The sequence below is a fragment of the Salvelinus fontinalis genome, unplaced genomic scaffold, assembly GCF_029448725.1.
Source record: "Salvelinus fontinalis isolate EN_2023a unplaced genomic scaffold, ASM2944872v1 scaffold_0129, whole genome shotgun sequence".
Taxonomy (NCBI): Eukaryota; Metazoa; Chordata; class Actinopteri; order Salmoniformes; family Salmonidae; genus Salvelinus; species Salvelinus fontinalis.
In genome coordinates, this window is record NW_026600338.1 from 116,737 (window position 1) to 130,270 (window position 13,534).

Consider the following 13,534-nt stretch of genomic DNA (forward strand, 5'->3'; position numbering starts at 1 on the left):
CTAACTTTCCCCACACAGTCACAGTACTCTGCTTACACACACACACACACACACACACACACACACACACACACACACACACACACACACACACACACACACACACACACACACACACACACACACACACACACACACACACAGTACTCTGAGTGGGGCCTTTCTGTTAGTGCCTCTGGAACGCTTTCTCTACATTCCACCACCACCTTGTTGACCTGTCTCCATGATGACTCAGGCTGTCTTCGTGTGTGTGTGTGTGTGTAGAGTTCATGATTGACAGGCCTGAGCAGGAGTTCCAGGACTTGAATGACAAGGCCCGGGCACTCAAACACATCCTCAGCAAGATCCCAGATGAAATCAACGACAGAGTACGCTTCTTACAGACCATCAAGTCAGTACACATACATACATATACACATACAAGCTCGTAGACCTCCCAGTACACCGTCAGTGACGTGATTCACACTTCTCAAGCACACATTCTCCTAAAACACACTCATTCTCTTGTTTCCATTTACAGTACCAGTCAAAAGTTTGGACACACCTACTCATTCAAGGGTTTTTCTTAATTTTTTACTATTTTCTACATTGTAGAATAGTAGTGAAGACATCAAAACTATGAAATAACACATATGGAATTATGTAGTAACCAAAAACGTGTTATATTTTTAGATTCTTCATTGTAGCCACCCGTTGCCTTGATGACAGCTTTGCACACACTTGGCATTCGCTCAACCAGATTTGTATTTTTTATTTAACCTTTATTTAACTAGACAAGTCAGTTAAGAACAAATTCTTATTTACAATGACGGCCTACCGGTGAACAGTGGGTTAACTGACTTGTTCAGGGGCAGAATTAGCAATTTTTACCTTGTCGGCTCGGGGATACCATCTAGCAACCTTTCGGTTACTGGCCCAATGCTTTAACCACTAGGCTACCTACCGCCCCAGCTTCATGAGGTAGTCACCTGAAATGCATTGTAATTAACAGGTGTGCCGTGTTAAAAGTTAATTTGTGTAACTTTGAACGGTTCTGCAAGTGCAGTTGCAAAAACCATCAAGCGCTATGATGGAACTGGCTCTCATGAGGACTGCCACAGGAAAGGAAGACCCGGAGTTACCTCTGCTGCAGAGGATAAGTTCATTAGAGTTAAAACGTCTTATGGCTGAGATCCCGGTAACGGGATCGATAACCTTTGATCTTCATCAGATGACACTCATAGGACTTCATGTTACACAATACATGTATGTTTTGTTTGATAAAGTTCATATTTATATAAAAAAATCGGAGTTTACATTGGCGCGCGTTACATTCACTAGTTCCAAAAACATCAAGTGATTTTGCATAGCCACATCGTTTCAACAGAAATACTCATCATAAATGTAGATGATAATACAATATATGTAGGAACTCCTTCAAGACTGTAGGAAAAGCATTCCTCATGAAGCTGGTTGAGAGAATGCCAAGAGTGTGCAAAGCTGTCTGGGCAAAGGGTAACTACTTTGAAGAGTCTCAAATATAAAATATATTTTGATTTAACACTTTTTTGGTTACTACATGATTCCATATTTACTAACTAAATAATCACAGAAATAGATAACAAATAGTAGATTGTAAGTCGCTCTGGATAAGAGCGTCTGCTAAATGACTTAAATGTAAATGTAAATCTTGGTTAATAACACAATGCATTGATAAGTCCCTAGTGGGCTAAACCGGTATGACGGCTTGGTAGACAATGGAAAGGGGTGGGGACAGAAAAAGAGCGGGAGAGACAAAATGGATTCACTACACACAGTTGATAATTATATTCATTGAAATGCTAATCCTTTGCACATGAATGGCCGCTCATTCGAAAATAATTGCAATGTACACTGCTCAAAAAAATAAAGGGAACACTTAAACAACACAATGTAACTCCAAGTCAATCACACTTCTGTGAAATCAAACTGTCCACTTAGGAAGCAACACTGATTGACAATAACATTCACATGCTGTTGTGCAAATGGAATAGACAAAAGGTGGAAATTATAGGCAATTAGCAAGACACCCCCAAAACAGGAGTGATTCTGCAGGTGGTGACCACAGACCACTTCTCAGTTCCTATGCTTCCTGGCTGATGTTTTGGTCACTTTTGAATGCTGGTGGTGCTCTCACTCTAGTGGTAGCATGAGACGGAGTCTACAACCCACACAAGTAGCTCAGGTAGTGCAGTTAATCCAGGATGGCACATCAATGCGAACTGTAGCAAAAAGGTTTGCTGTGTCTGTCAGCGTAGGGTCCAGAGCATGCAGGCGCTACCAGGAGACAGGCCAGTACATCAGGAGACGTGGAGGAGGCCGTAGGAGGGCAACAACCCAGCAGCAGGACCGCTACCTCCGCCTTAGTGCAAGGAGGTGCACTGACAGAGCCCTGCAAAATGACCTCCAGCTGGCCACAAATGTGCATGTGTCAGCATATGGTCTCACAAGGGGTCTGAGGATCTCATCTCGGTACCTAATGGCAGTCAGGCTACCTCTGGCGAGCACATGGAGAGCTGTGCGGCCCCACAAAGAAATGCCACCCCACACCATGACTGACCCATCGCCAAACCGGTCATGCTGGAGGATGTTGCAGGCTGCAGAACGTTCTCCACGGCGTCTCCAGACTCTGTCACGTCTGTCACATGTGCTCATGTGCTCAGTGTGAACCTGCTTTCATCTGTGAAGAGCACAGGGCGCCAGTGGCGAATTTGCCAATCTTGGTGTTCTCTGGCAAATGCCAAACGTCCTGCACGGTGTTGGGCTGTAAGCACAACCCCCACCTGTGGACGTCGGGCCCTCATACCACCCTCATGGAGTCTGTTTCTGACCGTTTGAGCAGACACATGCACATTTGTGGCCTGCTGGAGGTCATTTTGCAGGGCGCTGGCAGTGCACCTCCTTGCACAAAGTCGGAGGTAGCGGTCCTGCTGCTGGGTTGTTGCCCTCCTACGGCCTCCTCCACGTCTCCTGATGTACTGGCCTGTCTCCTGGTAGCGCCTGCATGCTCTGGACACTACGCTGACAGACACAGCAAACCTTTTTGCCACAGTTCGCATTGATGTGCCATCCTGGATGAACTGCACTACCTGAGCCACTTGTGTGGGTTGTAGACTCCGTCTCATGCTACCACTAGAGTGAGAGCACCGCCAGCATTCAAAAGTGACCAAAACATCAGCCAGGAAGCATAGGAACTGAGAAGTGGTCTGTGGTCACCACCTGCAGAATCACTCCTGTTTTGGGGGTTGTCTTGCCAATTGCCTATAATTTCCACCTTTTGTCTATTCCATTTGCACAACAGCATGTGAAATTTATTGTCAATCAGTGTTGCTTCCTAAGTGGACAGTTTGATTTCACAGAAGTGTGATTGACTTGGAGTTACATTGTGTTTTTTAAGTGTTCCCTTTATTTTTTTGAGCAGTGTATATATTTACGCCCGTATGTTGTTGTTGTCTTCTCTGTTGGAATCGCCGGTCCGTCTGCTGGAGAGTCAGTTCATCAGAAAGTCTCTGGTTTACTTCCCCAGAAGTCACAATGTCTTTCGTAGTTGTTGCTTTCTCAGCCACTCTGGATGGTGTCTGTTGTAATGGATACGTCAGGGGTACAGATGTTTGTTGCATAGAATAGATGCTTCCGCGGTTGTCAGTATTCTCGTACTAGATTTACTTAATTTCCGGCTGCAGACTAGTAATTCTACGTCTAGGATTTGCTCTTATTCTGTTGTGATCGATAGTCTCAGAGTTTAACCATTTCCAGCCCTGTAGCCAACACTACCCACTGTATGGTCTCCATGGCCTATAGAGTGGTAGTTCTTAACCATTTCACGTGTAACGTCAGCTGCATGTTTTCTAGTCTAATGGTCTATAGGATTGTAGCCATTCCAACATGGGGACTTGTCCCAGCGTTCTCTGACTTTATGTACATTTTGTAAGAAGTGGTTTTATACTCTGTGGAAAAAGGGGCGATTCCATGACGCCTGATGTAATGTCTGGCTCACGGGGGTGTGGCCACTGACTAGTTAATCTTTATATGAAAATCCATACTCTCATTTAGACGGCTAACGTCACATTACATCTTTTCACAAATAGTTTCATATTTGCTCATTCATTTTATCCAACATCTAGATGTCCAATTGAAAAGTGTACACAGAGACACAGTAATGAGCGTTTCCTGTCCTTCACGAGATCACCAAATGTAACACCATACTCGTCATCACTGTCCCTCAAGTGTCCATGGACCACTCCCACATTTCTCAAAACTAGAAATATTGTTTAATTCTTCTCTTTAGGAGTTTCTAATGAGGGAGAGAGGGGGAGAGACCCACCCAGAAGGCCACGTCGTGACAACTATTATTCTACAATGTAGAAAATAGTCAAAATAAAGAAAAACCTTTGAATGAGTAGGTGTGTCCAAACTTTTGATGTTCTGTACTTTCCAATGTACCACTGTCTCAAGTTAGTACACACACACAGGCCTACAAAATTCTTCTCCCACACATTTATGCTTTCATGGGTTGTTTCTGTCTTGGCTCACTCTGCTAGTTTTCTCATTCAATTTTTGTTTAGTCATTCTCTAAGTAACTTACTCAGTGGAAGATTTAGAAAAAAGTATATTTGGAACAAAGATGAAAAACGTTTCCCCCATTTGCTTTATGAAACTGCAGTATTTAAAAGTGAAGGGGGGAGAGGACTGAAAGAGTGAGTAGGAGGTTCTAGGGAGGAGGGATGGAGGGAAGGTAAATAAGGAGTGAGAGATGTGAGATGGTTCAGGATGTCTGACTGCTGTTGGACTAAGAGTTGAGATGGTTCAGGATGTCTGACTGCTGTTGGACTAAGAGTTGAGATGGTTCAGGATGTCTGACTGCTGTTGGACTAAGAGTTGAGATGGTTCAGGATGTCTGACTGCTGTTGGACTAAGAGTTGAGATGGTTCAGGATGTCTGACTGCTGTTGGACTAAGAGTTGAGATGGTTCAGGATGTCTGACTGCTGTTGGACTAAGAAGGAGTGAGAGTAGAGATGGTTCAGGATGTCCGACTGCCGTTGGACTAAGAGTTGAGATGGTTCAGGATGTCTGACTGCTGTTGGACTAAGATTTGAGATGGTTCAGGATGTCTGACTGCTGTTGGACTAAGAGTTGAGATGGTTCAGGATGTCTGACTGCTGTTGGACTAAGAGTTGAGATGGTTCAGGATGTCTGACTGCTGTTGGACTAAGAGTTGAGATGGTTCAGGATGTCTGACTGCTGTTGGACTAAGAGTTGAGATGGTTCAGGATGTCTGACTGCTGTTGGACTTAGAGATGAGATGGTTCAGGATGTCTGACTGCTGTTGGACTCATTGTCCACAGAGATATCGCCAGCGCCATCAAGGAACTCCTGGACACAGTCAACACTGTCTTCCGAAAATACCAGTACCAGAACCGACGGGTGAGAACACAACACACACACACACACAGTCCAATTAAGACATCTGTTATTTTCATTCTCCCTCAGCTATCAGCAGTGTTTCAGACTTCGTGTTTTTTCCTCTCCGTTATCTTCTGAAAGAGTAAAAAGCCTTTTTCCCAGGCACTGGAACACCAAAAGAAAGAGTTTGTGAAATACTCCAAGAGCTTCAGCGACACACTTAAAACCTACTTCAAAGATGGAAAGTAAGAACCTCCTCCTTTATGTTTCTACCCTGCTGTTCTCTTCCATGGCCCAAACAATATATCACCCATACAGGTTTACATCTGGCCCGTACAATATATCACTCATACAGGTTTACATCTGGCCCGTACACTATATCACCCATACGGGTTTACATCTGGCCCGTACAATATATCACCCATACTGGTTTACATCTGGCCCAAACAATATATCACCCATACAGGTTTACATCTGGCCCGTACAATATATCACCCATACTGGTTTACATCTGGCCCAAACAATATATCACCCATACAGGTTTACATCTGGCCCGTACAATATATCACTCATACAGGTTTACATCTGGCCCGTACAATACATCACCCATACTGGTTTACATCTGGCCCGTACAATATATCACCCATACTGGTTTACATCTGGCCCGTACAATATATCACCCATACTGGTTTACATCTGGCCCGTACAATATATCACCCATACTGGTTTACATCTGGCCCGTACAATATATCACCCATACTGGTTTACATCTGGCCCGTACAATATATCACCCATACTGGTTTACATCTGGCCCGTACAATATATCACCCATACTGGTTTACATCTGGCCCGTACAATATATCACCCATACTGGTTTACATCTGGCCCGTACAATATATCACCCATACTGGTTTACATCTGGCCCGTACAATATATCACCCATACGGGTTTACATCTGGCACGTACAATATATCACCCATACTGGTTTACAGCCCAACTCCAGTTCTCCAACCCCCCCCCAACAGCCCAACTCCAGTTCCCCCAACAGCCCAACTCCAGTTCCCCCAACAGCCCAACTCCAGTTCCCCCAACAGCCCAACTCCAGTTCCCCCAACAGCCCAACTCCAGTTCCCCCAACAGCCCAACTCCAGTTCCCCCAACAGCCCAACTCCAGTCCCCCAACAGCCCAACTCCAGTCCCCCAACAGCCCAACTCCAGTCCCCCAACAGCCCAACTCCAGTCCCCCAACAGCCCAACTCCAGTCCCCCAACAGCCCAACTCCAGTCCCCCAACAGCCCAACTCCAGTCCCCCAACAGCCCAACTCCAGTCCCCCAACAGCCCAACTCCAGTCCCCCAACAGCCCAACTCCAGTCCCCCAACAGCCCAACTCCAGTCCCCCAACAGCCCAACTCCAGTCCCCCAACAGCCCAACTCCAGTCCCCCAACAGCCCAACTCCAGTCCCCCAACAGCCCAACTCCAGTCCCCCAACAGCCCAACTCCAGTCCCCCAACAGCCCAACTCCAGTCCCCCAACAGCCCAACTCCAGTCCCCCAACAGCCCAACTCCAGTCCCCCAACAGCCCAACTCCAGTCCCCCAACAGCCCAACTCCAGTCCCCCAACAGCCCAACTCCAGTCCCCCAACAGCCCAACTCCGGTCCTCCAGTACCCCCAACAGCCCAACTCCGGTCCTCCAGTACCCCCAACAGCCCAACTCCGGTCCTCCAGTACCCCCAACAGCCCAACTCCGGTCCTCCAGTTCCCCCAACAGCCCAACTCCGGTCCTCCAGTACCCCCAACAGCCCAACTCCGGTCCTCCAGTACCCCCAGCAGCCCAACTCCGGTCCTCCAGTACCCCCAGCAGCCCAACTCCGGTCCTCCAGTACCCCCAGCAGCCCAACTCCGGTCCTCCAGTACCCCCAGCAGCCCAACTCCGGTCCTCCAGTACCCCCAGCAGCCCAACTCCGGTCCTCCAGTACCCCCAGCAGCCCAACTCCGGTCCTCCAGTACCCCCAGCAGCCCAACTCCGGTCCTCCAGTACCCCCAGCAGCCCAACTCCGGTCCTCCAGTACCCCCAGCAGCCCAACTCCGGTCCTCCAGTACCCCCAGCAGCCCAACTCCGGTCCTCCAGTTCCCCCAGCAGCCCAACTCCGGTCCTCCAGTTCCCCCAGCAGCCCAACTCCGGTCCTCCAGTTCCCCCAGCAGCCCAACTCCGGTCCTCCAGTTCCCCCAGCAGCCCAACTCCGGTCCTCCAGTTCCCCCAGCAGCCCAACTCCGGTCCTCCAGTTCCCCCAGCAGCCCAACTCCGGTCCTCCAGTTCCCCCAGCAGCCCAACTCCGGTCCTCCAGTTCCCCCAGCAGCCCAACTCCGGTCCTCCAGTTCCCCCAGCAGCCCAACTCCGGTCCTCCAGTTCCCCCAGCAGCCCAACTCCGGTCCTCCAGTTCCCCCAGCAGCCCAACTCCGGTCCTCCAGTTCCCCCAGCAGCCCAACTCCGGTCCTCCAGTTCCCCCAGCAGCCCAACTCCGGTCCTCCAGTTCCCCCAGCAGCCCAACTCCGGTCCTCCAGTTCCCCCAGCAGCCCAACTCCGGTCCTCCAGTTCCCCCAGCAGCCCAACTCCGGTCCTCCAGTTCCCCCAGCAGCCCAACTCCGGTCCTCCAGTTCCCCCAGCAGCCCAACTCCGGTCCTCCAGTTCCCCCAGCAGCCCAACTCCGGTCCTCCAGTTCCCCCAGCAGCCCAACTCCGGTCCTCCAGTTCCCCCAGCAGCCCAACTCCGGTCCTCCAGTTCCCCCAGCAGCCCAACTCCGGTCCTCCAGTTCCCCCAGCAGCCCAACTCCGGTCCTCCAGTTCCCCCAGCAGCCCAACTCCGGTCCTCCAGTTCCCCCAGCAGCCCAACTCCGGTCCTCCAGTTCCCCCAGCAGCCCAACTCCGGTCCTCCAGTTCCCCCAGCAGCCCAACTCCGGTCCTCCAGTTCCCCCAGCACCCAACTCCGGTCCTCCAGTTCCCCCAGCAGCCCAACTCCGGTCCTCCAGTTCCCCCAGCAGCCCAACTCCGGTCCTCCAGTTCCCCCAGCAGCCCAACTCCGGTCCTCCAGTTCCCCCAGCAGCCCAACTCCGGTCCTCCAGTTCCCCCAGCAGCCCAACTCCGGTCCTCCAGTTCCCCCAGCAGCCCAACTCCGGTCCTCCAGTTCCCCCAGCAGCCCAACTCCGGTCCTCCAGTTCCCCCAGCAGCCCAACTCCGGTCCTCCAGTTCCCCCAGCAGCCCAACTCCGGTCCTCCAGTTCCCCCAGCAGCCCAACTCCGGTCCTCCAGTTCCCCCAGCAGCCCAACTCGAGTCCTCCAGTTCCCCCAACAGCCCAACTCCAGTCCTCCAGTACCCCCAACAGCCCAACTCCAGTCCTCCAGTACCCCCAACAGCCCAACTCCAGTCCTCCAGGTCCCCCAACAGCCCAACTCCAGTCCTCCAGGTCCCCCAACAGCCCAACTCCAGTCCTCCAGTCCCCCAACAGCCCAACTCCAGTCCTCCAGTTCCCCCAACTGTACACATGTTTGTTATTTCCCCAGACAAACTCACCTGATTCAACTCATCGAGGGCTTGATGATTAGTTGACAAGTTAAATCAGGTGTCCTTGTCTGGGGCTACAACAAAAATGTCTTCCTCGAAGGTGCTAAAGGGAGCTCAGACCCCTCCGTTTTAGTTGAATGTCTCTATATAAAAAAATCAAAGTTCAAATGATTGAGTGACACGTTGGTGCGAAATCTGTATCTCCGCTGTGTCTGCACCATGGACACTGGGAGGTTAGGTATGACTCCTTCGGGTTTCCGTATAAAGTGGGAAGAAACGCCGCTCATCTGTGGTAGGCTACATGAATAACGATACTCCTCCGCCTGTAATATTTTGATTTATAAGGACGGGGTCAAGTTTACGGTTGAATCTGCTTCGTTAAACTCTGCCTCACGCCCCACCACTACAGAGTTTAGTTGGCTTCTTAGCTATCTGTAAAAGGCTTTAGTGCGGTTAGCCTATTTAACTCTAACCAGCTAATCTGTCACCATGGATATCAGACCACCAAGGCCGCCGCCGAAGCCCAGAGGAATGTTGCCGAGCTCCGCGTGAAGAGCCCACCCCCCCTTTTCCACAAGTGCCGCCAGGATAATGGCTCCACAGCCCCCTCGGAGGAGCTAGCTCAGCTTAGCCTAGAATCCTACCCTAGACGCAGGTTTTCACAGTAATGTGATGACATGCTAAAATCGAAGTAATTACCTAACATTTAATTATTACCCGATTTGAAATGAAACATGTAACAATTAAATCATTAGGAATCTGGGGCACCACGGGAAAAGTTTATTTAATGAGTTACCGTTTCCCAAATTAACTCAAGAATATATCATAACAGTTATCAATCAATCATTTCCTTATATTTGTCTCATTCTGAACGTCGTAGACTCCGTAAATCTGCACAAACCTGGGTCTCATTGATCATTCCGTACCACACAAATGAATTTGATTATTTATTTACGAACAAGCTAAATGATAACCTATACCGTGTGTATCTTATGTTATTGATTAGAAACTTAATACGATGACAACAGGTCCCTAGCGGACCAACACAATATGACACGTGTTACACAAGATGGAGATTTAAAGAGAGAGAAAGAGAAGCAACACTTGGATACATTTGTAAACTACGCATAGTTTAGCTCTAATACCTTGCCCCAAACTGCTGCTCTTATGGGTAAGAAGTGTAATGCATGTATTTACGTGTTGAAAGTCTTCATTGGGTATCACTGAGGGGCCCAGGCCTTTGTGGGCCGAGTTCCACTTAGTGAGAGAGGTTCGACGTTCTTTGGGTGGCCGTCTCATTCGTTCTCGGGTGTAAGTCTCTGATTGTCCATTAAGATGTCCACAATGTCCTTTCTCTTAGTTGTCTGTATCCTTGTACTCGTTCTGGAGGAGCGGTCTTCTTTGGACGGTTAATCAGCCGTGTAGATGATCCCAGAGTGGAGATGTGGCATGTAGATAACCGATTATTTGAAGAGAATAACCAGATGGTCCTGTTTAAATTCTCCTTCTCAATAACATAACAATTACGAGGCTATATACAGGGGGTACCGGTACCGAGTCAGTGTGCGAGGGTACAGGTTAGTCGAGGTAATTTGTATATGTAGGTAAGGGTCACGTGACTGCATAGATAATAAACGTCTTAGTCTGGTATGTTCATTCTTAACATATGTTTTATACTCTCAGGTAGAAAGGGGCGTTTCCGTCTTGCTGGCAGGCTCTCTGGGTTCCCTACGGCGTAGTTAGGAAGGTATCACAATTTACTATGATCGCGTTTAGATAACTAAAATCAGTCTCATCGTCACAAAAAAAAACATTCTCTTTTAATCTGGATATTTTCTACACAACGTAAAGTATGTAAACATCATATACACATGAAAACAACTTCGAGTTAATGTTTTCATCATACTTTCTTCACTTAACAAAGTAGACATTCATTTTCTATATTCCACCTCTCATTATTACCAGCATCGAGGGGGCGAAATAGGGGGTCCCCGTGTCCATGGTTTGATGTTCTAGTTTTGGGCTGTAAACTCTTCATGAGGCAGAGTCCCCCCAATGAGGCGGAGTCCCCCCCAATGAGGCGGAGTCCCCCCCAATGAGGCGGAGTCCCCCCCAATGAGGCGGAGTCCCCCCCAATGAGGCGGAGTCCCCCCCAATGAGGCGGAGTCCCCCCCAATGAGGCGGAGTCCCCCCCAATGAGGCGGAGTCCCCCCCAATGAGGCGGAGTCCCCCCCAATGAGGCGGAGTCCCCCCCAATGAGGCGGAGTCCCCCCCAATGAGGCGGAGTCCCCCCCAATGAGGCGGAGTCCCCCCAATGAGGCGGAGTCCCCCCAATGAGGCGGAGTCCCCCCAATGAGGCGGAGTCCCCCCAATGAGGCGGAGTCCCCCTAATGAGGCGGAGTCCCCCCAATGAGGCGGAGTCCCCCCAATGAGGCGGAGTCCCCCCAATGAGGCGGAGTCCCCCCAATGAGGCGGAGTCCCCCCAATGAGGCGGAGTCCCCCCAATGAGGCGGAGTCCCCCCAATGAGGCGGAGTCCCCCCAATGAGGCGGAGTCCCCCCAATGAGGCGGAGTCCCCCCCCCATGAGGCGGAGTCCCCCCCCCATGAGGCGGAGTCCCCCCCCCATGAGGCGGAGTCCCCCCCCCATGAGGCGGAGTCCCCCCCCATGAGGCGGAGTCCCCCCCCATGAGGCGGAGTCCCCCCCCATGAGGCGGAGTCCCCCCCATGAGGCGGAGTCCCCCCCCCCATGAGGCGGAGTCCCCCCCCCCATGAGGCGGAGTCCCCCCCCCCATGAGGCGGAGTCCCCCCCCCATGAGGCGGAGTCCCCCCCCCCCATGAGGCGGAGTCCCCCCCCCATGAGGCGGAGTCCCCCCCCCATGAGGCGGAGTCCCCCCCCCCATGAGGCGGAGTCCCCCCCCCCATGAGGCGGAGTCCCCCCCCCCATGAGGCGGAGTCCCCCCCCCCATGAGGCGGAGTCCCCCCCCCCATGAGGCGGAGTCCCCCCCCCCATGAGGCGGAGTCCCCCCCCCCATGAGGCGGAGTCCCCCCCCCCATGAGGCGGAGTCCCCCCCCCCATGAGGCGGAGTCCCCCCCCCCATGAGGCGGAGTCCCCCCCCCCCCATGAGGCGGAGTCCCCCCCCCCATGAGGCGGAGTCCCCCCCCCCCATGAGGCGGAGTCCCCCCCCCATGAGGCGGAGTCCCCCCCCCATGCAGAAAGGAATTGTCTGCTGCCTTACAATTTCCGATGGGTGTGAGGTGTCATAAACCCCCCCCCCCCCACGAGAGATAGAGAGCTCTGTAGAGCTTATGCACTGTAACCTGATCCTTTGGATCCTCACAGGAGAGTCATGGCAGAAGAGAGGGGCTGAAATACTCGGTTATTGCAGATGGGGAATTTTGGTTCCCATATCTGTATTGAGTTCAATGCTAACGCAGGCCTTCACGGGTATTCTAACTGAACGCATGCTATTCATAGAGCCAAAGGATTCTCTAGGCATCATCAAGCAAAGAGCCTTTGAAATGCATAGTACTACTATCTTGTAGCTTATATTCATTGTCAAATAGACCTTGCTTTACTGTCTAGGGGGGCTGTCCATGGTGCTGATAAAGCACAGCAGAGATGGGTTACAGATTTCACACCAACCTGTCACTTCAAAAGCACTCGATGGTCTTTTGTCTCAGTTTTTTTACTTTATTTATTGTGTTATAGCGTGATATAAGCAGAATTCAATATCATTCTTTGTTTATGGTGGTCTGGTGCACTGCTTAGTAGAACATGTGGCAGTAGTGATACTTGTTGTTTTCAGGGTGGTTTATTATGACCCATTCACTGTGAAATCACATTTAGAGTTGATTCTCTGAAGCCTGACATTTCCACAGATCAAAGCACTGTATCAATCCCAGCGTACCATGGTTTCCTGTGACTGACACTGCCTTCCATGTGTGTCTCTCTCTGTCCCGCTTGTTTCCAGGGCGATAAACGTGTTTGTCAGCGCGAACAGGCTCATCCACCAAACCAACCTAATACTCCAAACCTTCAAGACCGTGGCATAGATGGGGTTAACCGCACTAACCTAGGCTTTTATCAGAGGAAAGGAAACCCTTTATATGTACAATGTTAAGATACTGTATCATTTATAAGTCTTGCTTCAAGAGGGGGATCATTTAGTTGCAGGCGGCCAGATTATTATTAAATTGCCAGACATTCTTTTATTTTTTATTGTATTTTTTTCCACCAGGATCATGCTATCTCCACAGAGTATCGTATGTCATGCCATCTCCACAGAGTATCGTATTTCATGCCATCTCCACAGAGTATCTTATGTCATGCCATCTCCACAGAGTATCGTATTTCATGCCATCTCCACAGAGTATCGTATTTCATGCCATCTCCACAGAGTATCTTATGTCATGCCATCTCCACAGAGTATCGTATTTCATGCCATCTCCACAGAGTATCATATGTCATGCCATCGCCACAGAGTATCTTATGTCATGCCATCTCCACAGAGTATCATATGTCATGCCATCTCCACAGAGTATCTTATGTCA

The 13,534-nt window shown here is 50.3% G+C and overlaps 1 protein-coding gene across 2 annotated transcripts in view; it reads left to right on the forward strand.

Annotated features, from left to right (window-relative positions):
* LOC129843402 (programmed cell death protein 10-like) overlaps positions 1 to 13,329 on the forward strand; it is a 31,644-nt gene extending 18,315 nt beyond the window's left edge. Inside the window, exons 7-10 of one of the 2 annotated variants that reach the window (XM_055912110.1) lie at positions 265 to 391; positions 5,365 to 5,443; positions 5,585 to 5,667; positions 12,955 to 13,329. In XM_055912110.1, coding sequence (XP_055768085.1) covers positions 265 to 391; positions 5,365 to 5,443; positions 5,585 to 5,667; positions 12,955 to 13,036 — 371 coding nt within the window. In that variant the 3' untranslated portion in view covers positions 13,037 to 13,329. The remainder of the gene's footprint in view (positions 1 to 264; positions 392 to 5,364; positions 5,444 to 5,584; positions 5,668 to 12,954) is intronic. The other variant, XM_055912111.1, reaches the window with a different exon arrangement.
* Positions 13,330 to 13,534: the final 205 nt, after the last annotated feature.